Genomic DNA, 17,502 nt, shown 5'->3' with positions numbered 1-17,502 from the left:
TAGTTTGGGAGGCTAGATCCAGTGTGGTAGCAGATATATTTTGAGGCCAGATCCAGTTTGCAGCAGTTGAGGGTTTATCTCAGCTATTCTCCAGTTATTCATTTGTCCATCTAATGTCGATTTTATATTAATATAATGAAGGCAAGGGTTTGCTGCATATGTTTCCTTTTTTGTCGAATATTTTATCATTGCCATGTTCTGGGTTTTATTGCTGGTTCATATTGGTATAATCTTCGTGGATTTTTGATTAAAAATTAACGACATCGATTTTATAAAGGAAATTCCCTGTGATTTAACGAAGATATCTAGGCAGGATATTACACACTCTTATTGATTTGAAAGTAGAAATTATAGCCTCATCCCGAGGCTACAAAATCACCTAGATAACCATCCACCTTGAGCCACCCCTTCTAAAGTTTCCCCTGAGTGGACATATGCCTCATAGGCTACCTCGTAGTCATCATATTTGAGACCATACCCTTCATCAAGAAGGGTATCTTGACATTCATCTCTCTTTTCCTCCTTTGTTTTGCTTGGGAAATTTTTTTTTTTTCCTCGATTTTTAATGTTTTCTAAGGGTAAATTGTCTATTCCAATTGTTGTGAACCAAAAATTGGAATTTGATATATATATATATATATATATATATTTTGAAACACAAAAATTGGAAACTGAAAAACTAACAACACCGACAACAAAAACAAATAGCAATAATGACTGTATCAGCAACTGGAGGTCAGTGCTAACAAGTTATGATAAATAAGTCTAGCAATTTAACAACAAGAAATTGACAACAGGTCTAGGTGATATTGATGGCCACCTACCTATTCCACTTGGACCCCCAACATTATTTCCTTTTAGTTTCCTAATTTCTAGCATAATTTACTATTTTTGGCAGTTTTTCGGGTCGTGAACTTTCGATACTGTTTTGAATCTCAAACGATGTTATTTTTTGGAAAACAGGCAGACCAACTAGAGAAAGGGTCTATAGTCGAAAGTTGTTGTCCTCAAACAGATCTTTCTGAGGAGGTATCGTAAGCGTCACACAAAAATCGTATGCCAAAGTTACGACCCTGGGAAGTTTATGTACTAACTAACCCCAATGGGGCCCACAAACATTTGGCTTTTCATCGCTTAGGTTTAGGTTTCTAGATGTTTAGGGTTTTCCATTGTTCCTCAATAATAAAAAGGCCTCCAAGCCTTATTGTAACACAGTTAAGAAGACATGTAGCTATCACATCTCCTCAGAAATAAGCTACCATCGTCCGAGCTAGTTTGTTTCTCTTATGTATGGAAATAGTTTTCAGCAGTTGCTATTTTATTAATTGCAAATATTTTTCGCTATATCTCTGTGTTTTGGTTTGAATTTGTATTTCATTTCATTCTTGCATAAATCTAGATCACCATATGTCCATGAAGCATCACTAGGGAGTAGCATTGGGTGAAAACATTTTTAGAGTAACCCCAAAAGCTAACACTCCTTTATGAGAAGAGTGTTTTTTGTAATACTAGTCAACTCTCTATGAATGTGCAACCTGTTCCCCCATTATGATAGAACATCATACCTACTTTGTAGGAGTCATGACCACAAGTATAGGTCCAAATCCACATTATACAAGTAGTCATTGCTCACAAAGGCGTGTCTATTTCCAAGTAATCTACCAAACAATTTGTAACTTAGCCATAGTATGGTCAATGCAGAAAGAGAATATAAGAAAACATCACACCAACTAAAAATAAATGCCCCAAGTGTATCTACAATCTATCATAGATGAAAAGTTGTGAACATACTTTCATGACAAGAACAACTAGGGTTTCAACCCATCAAACCTTTCATGGGTGCAAGTGCTGACCTCAAGCACACTACCATCAAATAACCACTATTAGGTACAACAACTAAAGTATCCAACCTTTAAATCCGTAAGAAGGCAATTTCAGACCAATCAGTGTTGATACCATGTAGAAATTTTGTGAAATGAATAGTAAATGCAACTTCAGAAATTTCCCCTGAATCTATAAGTTTCCCAAACAAATTCTTGTGAAAATTTTTCCTTAGTTCTAAATCTGAAATAATAAACTACAATAACTAATATTCCACTTCAGTCCAACCCAATTCACCATGCGGCCCAATGAAATACATACATAACAAGTGTACCTCAATGCCAACAAGTTATAACACTTAGGCAACCAGATTATAGATCTGAAAATACTTTATTACAATAATATATTAGTTCTTTTATCTTCTAAATATTTTCTAAATCACTTAATCAATTCAACTAAATGTATGTCAAATCAATGTGCATAACTAGGGTTAAATCTAATCAATCATGAAGATAACATAAGCTGAAAATCAAAATATAAGAATATAACACAACTTTATCACAAAGTTGGTCCAAGTCAAACTCTTCAACCTAGCCAGGGAAACTATAGGAGAACTCTGTCCACCAACTCCTCCTAGCAAGGAATCACTCCCAAAAAAGTTGGCCACTTTGCCAAATATCTCAACAAGCTAGGATCAACATCAACAAGCCCTACTTGGAACATACACCAAGCTTGTATAAAACAAGCTCTTATAACTAGTATTTTTGTCTTCCTTAGGGTTTTCAAACCCTCGTCATGTTGCATCACACAATTACATGACAAGGCAATTGTAGTGTTGGCCTCTAAGTTGACATAATTCATCATAGGGTTTTAGAGACTTGGTTATTTTATTCTTGGTATTCCATGGATGTTTTGGTGCGTTTGTTGATGTAAGAGTTGGTGAGCTAGAGTTTGAGTAGTTTTAATGTTCCATGGATGGCTTGGTGCCTGTGCTGATGCAAGAGTTGACGACCTAGAGTTTGAGTAAGTTGGTGAGATGCCTTGCTTGGAAGATGATGATTATTGAATTCTTAATGTTCTATGGATGGCTTGGTGCCTGTGTTGATGCAAGAATTGACAACCTAGGGTTTGAGTCAACTCTTGCATTAGCACAAGCACAAAATTATCCATGGAATATCAAGAATTCAATAATATTTGTTTTCCAAGTAAGGCATCTCACCATCTGTGAGAGGCTTGATCTTGCCCTAGCCTCTATTCATCACACAAGAACAAGATTACAATCTCATCTAGGTGCTAGCTTGTTTATTCATGTCATATGCTATGGATGAACCCTAGTGCTACAACCTTAGGTTGTCAACTTTTGCATCAACACAAGCACCAAGACATCCATAGAACATCAAGAACTCAATAACTGAGTCACTTTCCAACTCCAAGCAAGGTATCTCACCAACTTTGAGACTCATCAAATTAGGGGCTCTATGATCTTGCCCTAGCCTTCGTTCATCACACAAGAAGAAGGTTGCAATCTCGTCCAAAGCACTAGCTCCTTTCCTCATGTCTTTTATTAGGGATAGAACCCTTGTGCTAAATCAAGAGCCATAAGTTAAACCATCTTAACCTTCATCGTCATGTTCTTCTCAAAGGTTTACATGTATAACAAAAACGTTAACATCTCACGAGAGAAAAACTTGACATCTCATAAGCGCAAACTCTCCAAGAACATCCAAGTTGTTTATTGATTCTTCATGTCTTCTACCTACCAAGGTTTGCATCACAATCCTTAGTATTTTGCTCCCTATAGGACTCCCTAATATTTTGTTCAATGCAAGACTTCTTTAAGACAATTACAAAGATAGAATAGAGTACAATGCTAATAATGATTACAAGAGTTTTCTCCTTCCTTTATATATAAACTGGGTGGGGGAAACTAACATAAAACAAGGGCTTCCCATATAAGAAACCAATAATTCAATCCCACATGGAGTGCTCTATGATGCAATGATGTCCAAGTGTCACAATAGGGTTTATCCAACCCCAAAGATGAAATGCACTCTAAGCATGATACTTCTAGAGCTCAATGCCTCCCCTCCTTGATAGTGTGCCCTCCATCAAGCTATTAGTTCAATGTGCCTATTCCATTTTTGGTATCCAAGTGTCCTCATGCAAAGCATTCCTCCTTTAACTATGTGCCATATGTCCTTAAGTAAAGTGTCCAACCTTAAAGGTGTATATTGCATGGAACCAAGCTTCTCAAGGGCCAGGTGCCCTCCTCCAAGTGCCTAGTGCTCTTCCTCCTAGATAGGTTTCTTGATCGCTTCGTGTCAACCACCCTATAGCAGCATATAATTTTTTTCAAAGCACTCCATCATGCTCGAGCAATCAAGCAGCCAAAGATCATCATTATCCTTCAGCTGTTTGTGAAATCATGTAAACCTAAATTCTGCATCTCGGTGGGCCATTGTAAAAATGATTCTAGTATGTTTATAAAGCCATGTAAAACACGTAGATAAGCTTAAGAATTTTTGCTAACGAGTTTCATTCTAGGGAGTTTTTTAACCTCAACTAATTATTTGTGTTTTAAACAATCAGGTAATTAGTGGATTTTTTCTCCCAGATATACCCCTAAAGCTAGGGTGGGATTCGGTGGTGATGTCTTAAGTAAGTCCTAGTGTATCGAGTTTATGTATTTTCATCATACTAGATCATGTATGGAGTCTTGTAGAATTTGGTTGAGTCTAAGTGTCTATTTTTAATTATTAAATTTCCAGCTAGTTAGGAAATTTAATAAATTGGATGTAAATTGTAAAATCAAATGATTGTAAAAGTTGAAGGGGGTAGGGTACTTACAGTTAGAACTTCTACGCCTCAACTTAATGTCTAGACACATTTTGAGGGTTGAAATTATGTCTATCCCCTCAAATTATTTTTATTCGACAAAAATTAAGCCAAAAAATGGTCAAAAAATTAAAATTGAGAGAATAAAATTCTCTCCAAGTGGAAAAACAAAGTTTTGGAGAAGGTGAGCATTCCTGAGGAATAATTAAATTTGACAAACTCAATTCCAAGGCAAAAAAAACCCACAGAAAGTTAAATGAGACCAAAAAAGAATTATATTTTCAAGAAAATTAATTTTTCTGGGTCCAAAAGAAGTCCAATTTCCAAGGCCCTCCAGCAAGGAAAATATCAAATTTTTAACAAAAAAATGAGCTTATAGACCAAGATGATTAAGTCAAAATAATATTTTTTCGAGGAAAAAAGGTCAAAATAATATTTTTTTTGACCAAGAAAAAAGAGAATTATTATAGAATTCGAATTTCTTCATCAAGATCAAGGGACATGATTTAATTTTAGCATGGATTAAGCAACAACTAGCCGTTATTCACCAGGATCAAGTCAAATTTGTGCAACTTCTTGGACATAGTCGTTTTCCATTTGGAAGGATCTAGATCTCTCTATTTTTCTACAAATTGAGCCTAAGAATCCTCATTGTAATCATATTTGGATGTTGTAATTGGCTCTGGAAGCTCCATATATATTTTTTTGGATTAATAAAGTAAAAAATATTTGGGGGCATGACCATGTGTGTATGTCTGTGACTTAACATGGTAAATTTTCTCTGATCATGTGCTTAATTTTCTACTGAATTTTAATGTTTTTATTTTCATATGCATTTGGGATTTATCAGTGTACAAGTATCTTGGACTGTTATTTGGGTTGAGTAAGCATTGATGATTGGGCGGATCTATTGGTTTTCGGTTAAACCCTTAGACTAACCTTTTACTTTGTGAGTCCATCCCATTTGGATTTAACAATTTTTTGAGTGTTTTTAGAAATCTCTTTTGAATAAGATCACAAGCGTGTGGGGCTAAGTTGCACTGAAAAAAATACGGGAATGGATACAGATAAGGCGTTTGAAACAGATACGACAAATTTTCAAAAAATTTGGATACGATACGGTAGGAAACGACACACACACACACATATATATAAAATAAGAATTTCATATTACCATTCATATTTTAGAATCTAGATTATATCTAAAGAATAAAAATAGGCAGTGCAGTCTTATCGTTAGCAATTGATATAACGTGTTCTAGAAGAATGGATTTTTAAATCTTCTGCTAAGCGAGCAAAGAAGATTCAGTTTAAAATGTCATTTTGAAGAGTACCCACCATTGCTTTGCCGAGGTTAAAATGTTGTGTTTATGCAGGATATACAATGAGTTATTTGGCAGGAAATGTGACTCTTTAGGTAGCCACTACAGTCCCTTTTTTATTACAGAATTCCCATATTATTGGCAAATGATTTAACATGTTCCAAAAAGTGTGTGTTTTCATATTTTCCCCTAGGCCAAGAAGGCAAGGTTCAGGTTAAAATACAATCATGTAGAAGTCACACCATTGCTTGAAAGTTGAATCTCAACACTTCCATTTTGGTGACTCCAATGAGGGAATAATTATGTATTCTATGCAATTAGCCAACAAGACTGTTGAGAGCTCTCTCCTTCAGCTAAACCCTTACTCTACAATTTACTTAATAGTAAATGTCATATGGTCAAAATAAACATATTTGTAGGATGTGGATTGTAGGATAAATTTTCAGAAAATGGAAAGTCCCTTGTTCCAAGTCGATGTGGAGAATTTTATCTCAGGTTAGGGAAGGAATGCTTTAGTGGACCGAATCATTGATATAACTGATCAAGGGTTTGTTGTACGATTGTCAACTACAAATCTTCAGAGATTGGATGGCACATTGTTTTTGTTGAAAATGATTTCTAATGAAATATGTTATTATCTACATATAATGAACTTCAGTTTACCATAATGGTTGTCCAATAGAGGCCCGAGGGTTTAGAAATTAACATTCAAAATGGACTTCCAATATCATGATATCGCCATGCCAAAAATTAAAATGAGCCTTGAATAGTGAACACTTACACTATTCCGCTCGGCTCTCAGGATCGACTCAAGCTCCCACAGTGGCTGAGTGACAGATTCGGTTGGCGGGTTGAAGGCTCCAGAGTCCACACTACTCGCTCGCTGGTTGAGGGCTCGACGACTCGCTCACAATGTCAAGACTTAGTGGCTCCTGGGCTAAAGGCTCGGCAGCTCGCTCACAATGTCAAGACTCATAGTCGCTCGTGGGTTGGGTCACTCCACAGTCAATCCAAAATGATAAATGCAAATGAAAATGACCACTCTAGGAAAATGACAAATGCTGACTAGGTAAAGGTTATAAAATGGGAAAACAACCTCATGAAAAGCACAATGAAAATCAAATATAAAATGTGAAAACCGTTCTTGGCGGCCATTGAAAAATCCCAATACGTTCTTGTTTTGGTCGGATTAGTTTTGGTAAAATCTGAAATGTATTAAAAATGATCGGAAAAAGATGCTTTTTATGAAAAATGCCCTAAAAACATTTTCGGATGCCAACAAATTCTAAAACGCTAACAATATTTTTTTGTGCCGTTTTTTATGCGTTTCGTACTAGTTTCCGGATGAATGACGTTTCGGGGAGGTTAGCCTGACGTTTCCAGTAACTTAGCTGCAGGGAAGTTTTTGGCTAAATCATCCCACTCTTGAGCGTGAGGGTTAAAGAAACCATGTTGGGACATTTCAAGGATTGATCATAAGAACATTGTGAAAGGGTTTTTCTTTCCTCTCACTCTATTAAAGATCATCCATTTAAAAATTTATCCCTTATTTTCATTTGCTTTTATTTGAATATCTGACATTGTAAGAGATAACAACTTAAAGATCATCCATTTAAATTTTTTTCCAATCTATTTTCATTTGCTTTTATTTGAATATCTGACATTGTAAGAGATAACAACTTGAGCTAAGGGCGGAGGTGTCTTCATACCCTGCGGATCAAGCTTTGTAAACTATTTGTACATTATTTGTAAATTATTTATCTTTTAATTGTAAATTGTAAATACTTTTTTTTTTTAATATTTCATACTCTGCAAATAATATTTGAAATATTTCATTTTAAATTTTTGTAAATAATAATATTTGAAATTTATTATTTTAAACTTGTAAATATTTTACTATGTCTCTTAAGCTTGGTAAATATTTGTAAATGTTTTTTTTAAGATTTTTTATTTAATATTTAAATATATTCATGTAGCAAATGTAAAAGGGAGCAATGTATTTTTTGATCTGCACGTGCATTTGTTTACCTCCCTCGAGTAGGAGGATGGGCTTAGCCTTCACCCAGCCTCACGGCTAGAGTTTAAAGGCCAGACATTGCATACTTTAAGGGCCTATTTGCCTCAGCCGCAAGGGTTTGATACCCACTTTTTCCACTTCAAGATTCGATTTTGCAGGAGTTCCAATCTTTAATTTCATTTGTGATTTTTTTCTCATTTTTAAATCTGATTGGAGTTTCAGTTTGGTAGGGTACATAGAGATTTTGGAGCTTAAAGTTTGATTTGAAATTTTGATTGGCTAAATCGCTTGTTTCTCTAGCCCTTCTAAGCTTAACCGCAAACCTATTGGGCCTCAATTACCATAACTGTAGCCTATTAAGGCTTGTCAAGGAAGTCGCAGGCACTCAGAGGGCTTATACGTTGATATATAATTTGTTTTAACGTTAAACTTTGGCTTTTTGGAAAGACCTTATCTCATAATATTTAAGGGGTTTACTATCTGAATTGTTTTTGGTTGCAGGCTTTTTGACCATTTGCTTCAAGGAAGTCGCAGGCCCTTTGGCCTCTAAAATCTTCACTACATATAATTTGCTGTAGGGTTCTTAGAGCATTTTTTTTTTAGGGATTGTATTTGGCACTTCTAATCTTTAGGTTACCCCTGGTTTCTTGCAGACTCATTCTCAATATTTTTTTACCATTTGGTAAGGCTTGTAGCTAAACTCTTCCAGATCTGGTCATTTGCAAGGCCTAGGAGTCCCCTTTAGGTTTGGCTGCAAATGATAAATTGAATGCATAATCATCAAGCTTCTTGAGTTCGAAGAACTCTTTCTTCTGTCAAAGGAGTTCCTCTCATTCTAATTCTGGTGATAAAAGTAATTCTTTATTCTGTTGGGAAACTCAAACTCAATGAGGAGTCCTTTAAAGGATTAATCTTTTGTTTTGCCGGAAAATTTCAACCTACAGTGATCAGACCTCTTTTTAAGACTGACAATTTGGGTATGTGTAAAGGTAGCATATTTGGTTCTTTAAAGGATTTTTCCAGAACTCATTGGTGGCCTGAAAACAACTGGATCTGGTGCTTGCATTGGCACACCAACCATCAAAGGAACTCGGTCAAGTAAGTCTGAACTGAAAGCTTCATTTGCAGATCTTAATCCTAAAAAATAAACCTTAAAACACTAAGCGTACTACACAATAATCAAAATAAAATTCTAAAGTATTTCTTTGAAATTGCGTGGACTGAGTTCTTAAATAAATTAAAACTCATTTGCCTATCTCTAAGAAAAGACCTTGTAATCTGTGGTATTAAAATCTTGACAACAGACCATTGAAAATTAGTTCTTTACTTATAATAATACTTGGTCTCCTTTAAAACACTCGTTCAAAATTTGTTACTAATTTAAAAGTGTTTCTGCTCCATGTAAGCTATCTCGTTTAAGTGCTATTCCTATCTGTCTAAGAAAACCAAAGAGCGTCATTGGCATCTAGGCCTCGGCACTATTTCATTCATAGGCAAACTTGGTTTCATTTCAAATACATAATTGAATTTTGTTGCTAGTCCAAAGATTGCTCTCTTTACTGCTCATAAAAAAGCATCTTGCATGTAAAGATCCCTATTGATTCAACTAGGATTACCATTGACACTTTGAGGCTAGACTTGTTTCCCTTAAAAGGTAGCTTGTTAAATTAGTTGACTAGCTAAGATTTGCATTTCCCATTAGATCTTGCATTTTGATCATTGACAATTGGGATTGCGAGTGATTTATATTTGCACTGGTGTGATTGTTGATAGTGTCATTGTTCGCTAATAATTCACTGCTCATTGTTTTTTGGTGCTAACTTGACATTTCACTTGTAGGTGTTTCTAATTTGCAATTTAAGCATTAAGGCACCAGTCTATCATTTCTTTCATAATTCAAGTGTCTTATAAATAATCTAATCATATATATCTCACATTGCTCAGTAATCAGGTTTGGCACCTAATTTTAATCAAGTTACATTGATGAGTAGTTGCATCTCCTAGAACTTGTTGATTTTCAATAAAGTTTCCCTTTCGCTTTCCACCTATAGGGACTGTCCCCCTTAGCTTGCCTAGGAGATAGCTAGAATGAAGAGGGCAGGGTTCAGAGTGACAGTCCCTACCTTGAACGTTGTGCCTTAGGTGTACACTTTAGGTGACAACAAGGTTCACATCTAATTAGGTGACAAGCTCCTCAGTTTAGAATAACAACCTCATGTTAGTACTCTAACCAAGGTCTATATGTCCATGAAGTACTGCCAAGGTACTAACATTTGGTGATTTGAAATCACCCCAAAAACAAACATGTGGATGGATGTGTTTGTGCCCTAATAGTTGTGAGCATAATAAACTTTGATTGTTTAGCATTTTTGTATGCTTTTGTTGAGTTTGCAATTTGGGTATCAAATCATCTATTCTTAGCTTTCAGTTTGGGTCTCTACGAATTTTTGATGCATTACTATGTTGGCCCCAAGGGTGACCCCTCTCTGCATTGTTCTTGTTCTCGACTATTTATAATCTGATGTTCTTTTCATGTTCTCAATTGTCCTTCCACAAGCTGAAAACTAATGTTATGCATGTGTCAATCTGTAAATTTTGTACTTTTACTTTTTTTTGCTATGCCTCCAAACCTTCAAAACTGATGACTTCATATGTGGTTCCAAATTCCAAAACACCCATGTTTTTGTTGCCTGTTCAACATTGAGAGGCTTCAAGATCTTTTATTATATGGATTTAAAATTTCGAAGTTTTACCGCCTTCAAAAGTTTAATATATTTACGACTTATTTTTTAAAGAAAAACCATCTTGCCTTTGCATATCGGCTTGTCTTCTTTATTCGTTTTGAAGTTGGGACTTTCCTAACACAACTTCTTGTGCACATCTTGGTTCTCTGCGCTTTGGTTCTAGTTCCACTTGAATCGAGTTGCTTTGATACCTTGTCGTTTTTGGGGATTGCATACTCATTCAATATACATTAAGAGTGTTATGCTACATTAATGTTACATCTCTCGCACTCAAGGTATATCATTTCTCATCTCATATTTATGGCATCCTTTTGTGGTTATGGTGGTTTAACCACCCACCTTTTACATATTACATTTTACACTTTGGTCACATGTTATAATATTCAACATTAACATTACAATGCACATGTTTATAAATATGTGTGCTCTCTTTATCCCTATGTTGATGAGAAAAATTTCATTTGCAACATGATTGCAGTAGTCAAATTATTGAGACACATGCATTGAATTCCATCCTAAGTTATTGGATATGTCTTTGCAGGGTCTTGGGGACAGTATATCCCATATTCGACACAGATACAAAATTGAATGCGGATTGGATATGGCTAGGATACATCTTAGATATGACTAGGATATGTATATTGCATTAATATGTCAAGGATATGTATCTTACACTGATATGGCTAGGATATATCTTGTAGGAAAATCCCAACTGTAAATTACGAAGTTAATATATTGGCCAAATCGACCCGGGTTGAACAAAGATTGAGTTTTCTTCAAATTGAATATTTGGACTCTATACTTGCTTGTTTGCCACCTGGTAGCTTTAATGAGTCCTTAATACCTTCGTTGATTTTCATTTGATGTAGTCCTACTTGGCTTTGTTGACTATTTGTTTTTAGTTTTTAAGGTTTTGGAGGATGTCTTGTCGAAGAAATTATGTTAATATTGAAAGGATTAATAAAAATATGTGACTCTAGCTGTGGTGTTATTTTTGTTGACTTCTTCTGAACCTTTGAATCTTCTATCTTCCATAAGTGCATGGTTGTTTCTTTTCCCTATTTAGAAACGGTCTTATTGAATAATTTTGAATGATTGCACTTTAATATTTCGTTAGTAAATCAAGGATGGTGATGGAGTACAAAAATTATTTAGGGTTTTAAGAAACAACTTTTGGTAATGCAAGTGCTTCAAATAGCATAGTGAAGGTCATCCATGGAAGTTTCATCAAGTATGACTATATTACTGAATTTGGTGAGTGTTAAAGTATAACACGAGAATAGATGTTTATGTAATATGGTCACTATAAATGTTAATGATAAGTGACCAATGTAGTATTAAGGTTAGGGTTTAGATGGTTAAACTACCATAAGGAACTTAGGGTGCCCTATAATAATGTTATGGGGGATGATTACTCAAGAGTGGTATTTGTCTCAAGAGGAACAATGCTCTGCTACCTGCTGATCACAACCACCAATGAGACTTAGATCTTTGCACTATGCTTATCATGCTTCAAACAAATCTAATACCACTGTAGAGAACATACTATAGGTCGATTTTCAATTTGTTTTCTTTGTTGCGTTGAGGACAACTGCTCCTGACCACTCTGGCATGATGCACTCCAACCTATTATCAACTTTGATTGCGTCAACTATTATTTAACCTACACATCTACAACAGATCGCTGATGCATCAGCATGTCCTACCTGTCTACACTTGTCACACTCAGAATTGCTCTGGGATAGATTTTTGCTGCTCATTTCTTGTGCAAGGTTGCACTCTGTTGTGGTGGTTTTATGTTATTTGCATTAGCTACCATTTTATCTAGGGAAATCATCCTCTCTCTCAGTCTGAGGGTGAGAGTAAGGGTCAATACAACAATATTCATAGGCACATAGCCATTACAATAATATTTCTCATCATCGTGTCACTCACGGGGAATTGAACCTAGGTAGGGGAGATAACAAACATTCTACCTAACCACCTGAGATAACCCCATTTGACTATTCGCATTAGCCACTTATATAATAATGGAAGGATATTTGATGAATGACATGATGCCATATAAGAAATATGATGCTTGACCAAATCCATGCCCTGGAACTTACATTTTTATGAAGTATTTTGCTGTTGCAAAACTTATTGAAAACATATCCTTCTTGCAGAACAAAGAGGGAGATTTGAGCTTCATATCTGGTGCCGAGATTTTTGTTGCCTATGAATTTTGAAACACTGCATATTCCTTACTTTTTTGGTCTTTTGTTTTGCAATATTGACATCTTATTTCATTTCTTTAACTCTTGTGGGAATGACAATGAGTATATGATCTTGTGCATATAGAATGGAGGTGGCTTTGGCATATGCAGAAGAAGCTCCACCCCTTTCCATCTTTGCTACAGCAGCAATTGCGGGTATATCGATAAATGCTGATCCCAAGCTTCCTTCGGGGTCACCACCAACATTCTCCTTTCCTTCTGGGTATGCTCCTATAGTTTATATTATGTTTTCTTATGTTTTGAGAATTATACTTTTGTATCTTTTGCTGTGTTTGCATATATGCATGATTCTTTTACAATTATGTTATCGTGTTACTAACATCTATTCTAAACTATGATTCCTTGGTTACCATACTTGTTTTATATTTAAGCTGGAGGCTGCATTTTAGCATAAGTATTCATGGACAATATAAGACTTCACTGAAGTGTTTTTGAAAATTAAAAAGGTTCTGAAGCAGGGATATGTTTCTTACTAGTTATATATACAGTTCTTTCAGATCTTCTCCTATTTGATTGAACTTTATGACCATTTTATGTTTTATGAGCCAAGGGCTCTAAAGAGACTGGATTACAGAAGTGAATGAGCCTGAGATGCTCAATATTGCAATGAGGGGTTTTACTGTTGCACATGGAATTACTTGAGTTCATAAGATTACTTGTGTGCTTGTTACAAAGAAGAATTTCATGGAACTGGAATATTATTAAGATACCTTGGCCACATTGCAAGTGTCCCTGACTTTTACGACCGTGATGCATTCACGACAGCTCAGGTGATTCTCTTTGCCATTTCTATATTTAATGAATTTTTTTATCCTATTAGTTTTCTCAGACTCCATTTTTTGTGACTACTGCTTAACATTTTGACTAGTTCCTCTTGTTTAGCATTTCCTTGTCTAGTTGTACATCCTTGCACATTGAAAACTGTACTTCTAGTCCTTCTTGGTTGCAACCTAAGCCAATAAAATTATTACTCCCTTTAGAAAGATTTGATTGTTCATAATTCAATTTTCACTATTTCTTATTTATACATTGTCCTTTTATCTAGGGATTAGCTAATTACATTCCACAGTGGTTATTGAAGTGAATTTTCTGGAATTGAGATGTACAGAAATATAATTAACAGGTCAAGTTTACCCCTTGGGGCTATATATATATATATATATGCATATTCATTTGGCTAAGTTCTTTCTATATATTTGTTGCAACAATGTTAAAAATCAATGTTATGAGTGTCTGAGTGCTTCCTACGTATTTTTTAAGCAATAGTAGAAATTGATTTTATCAATGTATGATATCATCCCAGATTGATGAATGGTTGGAATACGCCAATGTCTTTTCAGCTGGAGATGAATTTGAAAAATCTTGTACTTATGTGGATAATTATCTGTCACTACGGACCTTTGTGGTTAGGTATAGTTTATCTGTAGCTGATATAGCAGTTTGGTCTAGTCTAGCAGGTATGCTATTTATTAGTGGTCATTTATATATTTGTAGGCATCTATTTTTATGAGTTCATCATTAGTTGATGCACATGTTGGTCATATACATAGGGCGTTTCACACGCAGGACTAGTTTGTATCTCTTGCTCTCTTACAAGTTATGTGAATTTAATACCCATCAATTGCATATAGGCTCATCTATATATACATATTTTTGTTTTACTACGAGGCAGAGACAAATCCATAACGATAGATGTATCATGAAACTTTTGGCTTCTCTTGTTCTGAGGCACTGGGCAAAGATGGGAAAGTATCCGTAAATCAAAGAAGTTTCAGAATCTAGTCCGGTGGTACAATTCAATATTGTCAGAATATCCAGTACTGAGTGAAGTAATTCAAAAATATGTAGGAAGACGAGGAATTGGCAAGCCAGGGTTGGTGAATAAGAAAGAGAATGATGGTACTGGGATCAAAGGTGAAAACAACGAAATAGAAAAAGCAGAGGGTTCCTTTGACATTGATCTGCCAGATGCTGAAATGGGAAACATGTGTACACGTTTCCCTCCTGAGCCAAGTGGTTATCTCCATATTGGGCATGCAAAGGCTGCTCTTTTAAACCAATACTTTGCTCAGAGGTATAAAGGGTGCTTAATCATACGCTTTGATGACACGAACCTTGGCGCTAAAGAGAGTAATGAATTTGTTGAGAATATTCTAAATGATTTGGATACACTCGGTATCAAAGGAGAAGGACCCACATATACTTCAGATTATTTTCTGCAGTTAATGGAGACGGCTGAGAAACTAATATCTGAGGGAAAGTCCTATGTAGATGACACACCCCGAGAGCAGATGCAGAAGGAGAGAATGGATGGAATTGAGTCAGTGAATAGGAATAATAGCATGGAGCAAAATATGGCTTTGTGGAAAGAAATGGTTGCTGGGTCTGAGAGGGGCAAGCAATGCTGTCTTAGAGGGAAGATGGATATGCAGGCTGCAAATAAGTCACTTAGGGATCCTGTTTATTATAGATGCAATCCTACATCTCATCATCGTGTTGGGTCCAAGTACAAAGTTTATCCAACGTATGACTTTGCATGCCCATATGTTGATAGTATTGAGGGTGTGACACATGCTCTTCGTTCAAGTGAATACCATGATCGCAATGAACAGTACTATCAAGTCTTACAGGATATGGGTTTGTGCAAGGTCCATTTATGGGATTTTAGTCGTTTAAATTTTGTTTACACACTTTTGAGCAAGCGAAAGTTACAATGGTTTGTTGATAACGGTAAAGTAGAGGGCTGGGATGACCCTCGGTTCCCAACAGTGCAAGGAATAATACGAAGAGGCTTGACTCTGGAGGCCTTGAAGCAGTTTATTCTCTATAGGATTGTTCTATTTTGCCTCTTCCTGTTATCAGTTTCTGATTGACTCACTCTATCTTATCTCCTGGAATTGGTTAAACATTTATAAATTTGTTTTCTGCCATTGCTTCAGGGAGCATCGAAAAATCTCAACCTTATGGAGTGGGACAAGCTTTGGACAATGAATAAGAAAATTATTGATCCTATATGTCCAAGACACACTGCTGTTTTTCAAGAAGGTCACATGCTTTTGTGCTTAACAAATGGGCCTGAAGAACCTTTTGTTAGAATTGCACCCCGACATAAAAAGTATGAAGGAGCTGGGAAAAAAGCAACTACTTACACAAAAGAAATCTGGTTGGATGGTGCTGATGCAACTGCTGTCTCAGAAGGCGAAGAGGTAACACTGATGGATTGGGGCAATGCCATCATACAACATGTTGAAAAGGACAAGAATGGCACCATTATACATCTTAATGGAGTGATGCATCTTGAAGGCTCCATCAAAACAACAAAGTTAAAGCTTACCTAGCTTCCAAATATATCTGAGCTGGTGAATCTGTCTCCTGTTGAGCTTGATCATTTAATTACTAAAAAGAAGGTACTTTTTACCATTTGTTTACTTAATAGATTTTTTTTCTTCTTGCTTATTTTCCACAGCTGTAAAGCTGTAGCAGCAGTGGTTTTTACCTGCCTTTCACACAAGAATTGTTGTATTAAAATGAATTTGATGAAAATTTTAGGCTTTTTACTCTCTTCTGTATGCAATTTTTTTAATTTTCTGGATATGTGAATGTTTTCTTTGTGTTATTATATTTTTTATGAACTTCAACTATTCTCAGATTGCTTGACTTATATTTTGCAACTCGAGGAAACTGATAATTTTCTTGATGTTCTCAATCCAGTCTGTCTTGAAGGTAGAAAGCAGTCTGTCTTGAAAAGGCCTTCCTCTTGATTGACTGTGTTTAACAATGTCTGAAATGCAAATTGAGTAGTACTAAATTTTTATAGTTGCTTTACAGTGGTAGAGAGCTAGCTGTCTTGAAAGGGCCATTCTCTTGACTAAGGCATAATTGGTGTCAAACACATTAAGAGTTGGATTTTGTCATACTAACTGTAATTTATTGAAAGAATAGTATCTATTATTTTGGTTAAGGTTGTGTGACTATTTTGTCTCCAAGGGCCCTAGAGAGTGTAGTTTTATTATTTCTTAGCTTGAGCTAAGAGAGTTGCACAGCTTGTATTTTGTAACTTAGATTGAATTCTGAATCTGGACACTTTGGTTGAACTCTACAACAATTTGCAATCTTATTTGTGCCATTTTCTTCCAATTTGTATGATGCATGATATTAGGCATCTGTCCTACACTTGATTTGACAAAGTGACAAAGTGTTGTATTAACCATATAGCTTTCATATTGTTGACTAAATATACATAGCAGAGGTAGCATGGAAGTTTTTTTTGGTAAATTTTCATGACATAATGGAAGAGGTAGTTTAGTGTTCATGCTGTAAAGAAATCGTTTGTGCTGAGCAATTTGTGTACAAAATGGAATTCACCCAACCATTTTTGTGTCTAGTTCATTCTTTGCATAGTGAGTAAAGATTGTCATCAAATTGATTTTTCATACTAAGAGTGAATATTAAATTGTTTCTTGCACCTTAATGTGAATGTCAGATCG

The 17,502-nt window shown here is 35.5% G+C and overlaps 1 protein-coding gene across 2 annotated transcripts in view; it reads left to right on the top strand.

Annotated features, from left to right (window-relative positions):
* The window catches only part of LOC149204007 (glutamate--tRNA ligase, cytoplasmic-like), a 70,888-nt gene extending 54,417 nt beyond the window's left edge, over nucleotides 1-16,471 (top strand). Inside the window, exons 3-4 of one of the 2 annotated variants that reach the window (XM_089394599.1) lie at nucleotides 13,080-13,217; nucleotides 14,744-16,471. In XM_089394599.1, the coding sequence (XP_089250725.1) occupies nucleotides 13,163-13,217; nucleotides 14,744-15,888 (1,200 nt within the window). In that variant the 5' untranslated portion in view covers nucleotides 13,080-13,162 and the 3' untranslated portion in view covers nucleotides 15,889-16,471. The other variant, XM_089394600.1, reaches the window with a different exon arrangement.
* The last annotated feature ends 1,031 nt before the right edge of the window (nucleotides 16,472-17,502 follow it).

Source organism: Pinus tabuliformis, chromosome 1_2, assembly GCF_031772625.1.
Source record: "Pinus tabuliformis cultivar Carrire ecotype Pingquan chromosome 1_2, CPIR1, whole genome shotgun sequence".
Taxonomy (NCBI): domain Eukaryota; kingdom Viridiplantae; phylum Streptophyta; class Pinopsida; order Pinales; family Pinaceae; genus Pinus; species Pinus tabuliformis.
The sequence above is the reverse complement of the archived record's forward strand: the minus strand, read 5'-3'. Positions and strand labels throughout refer to the sequence as shown.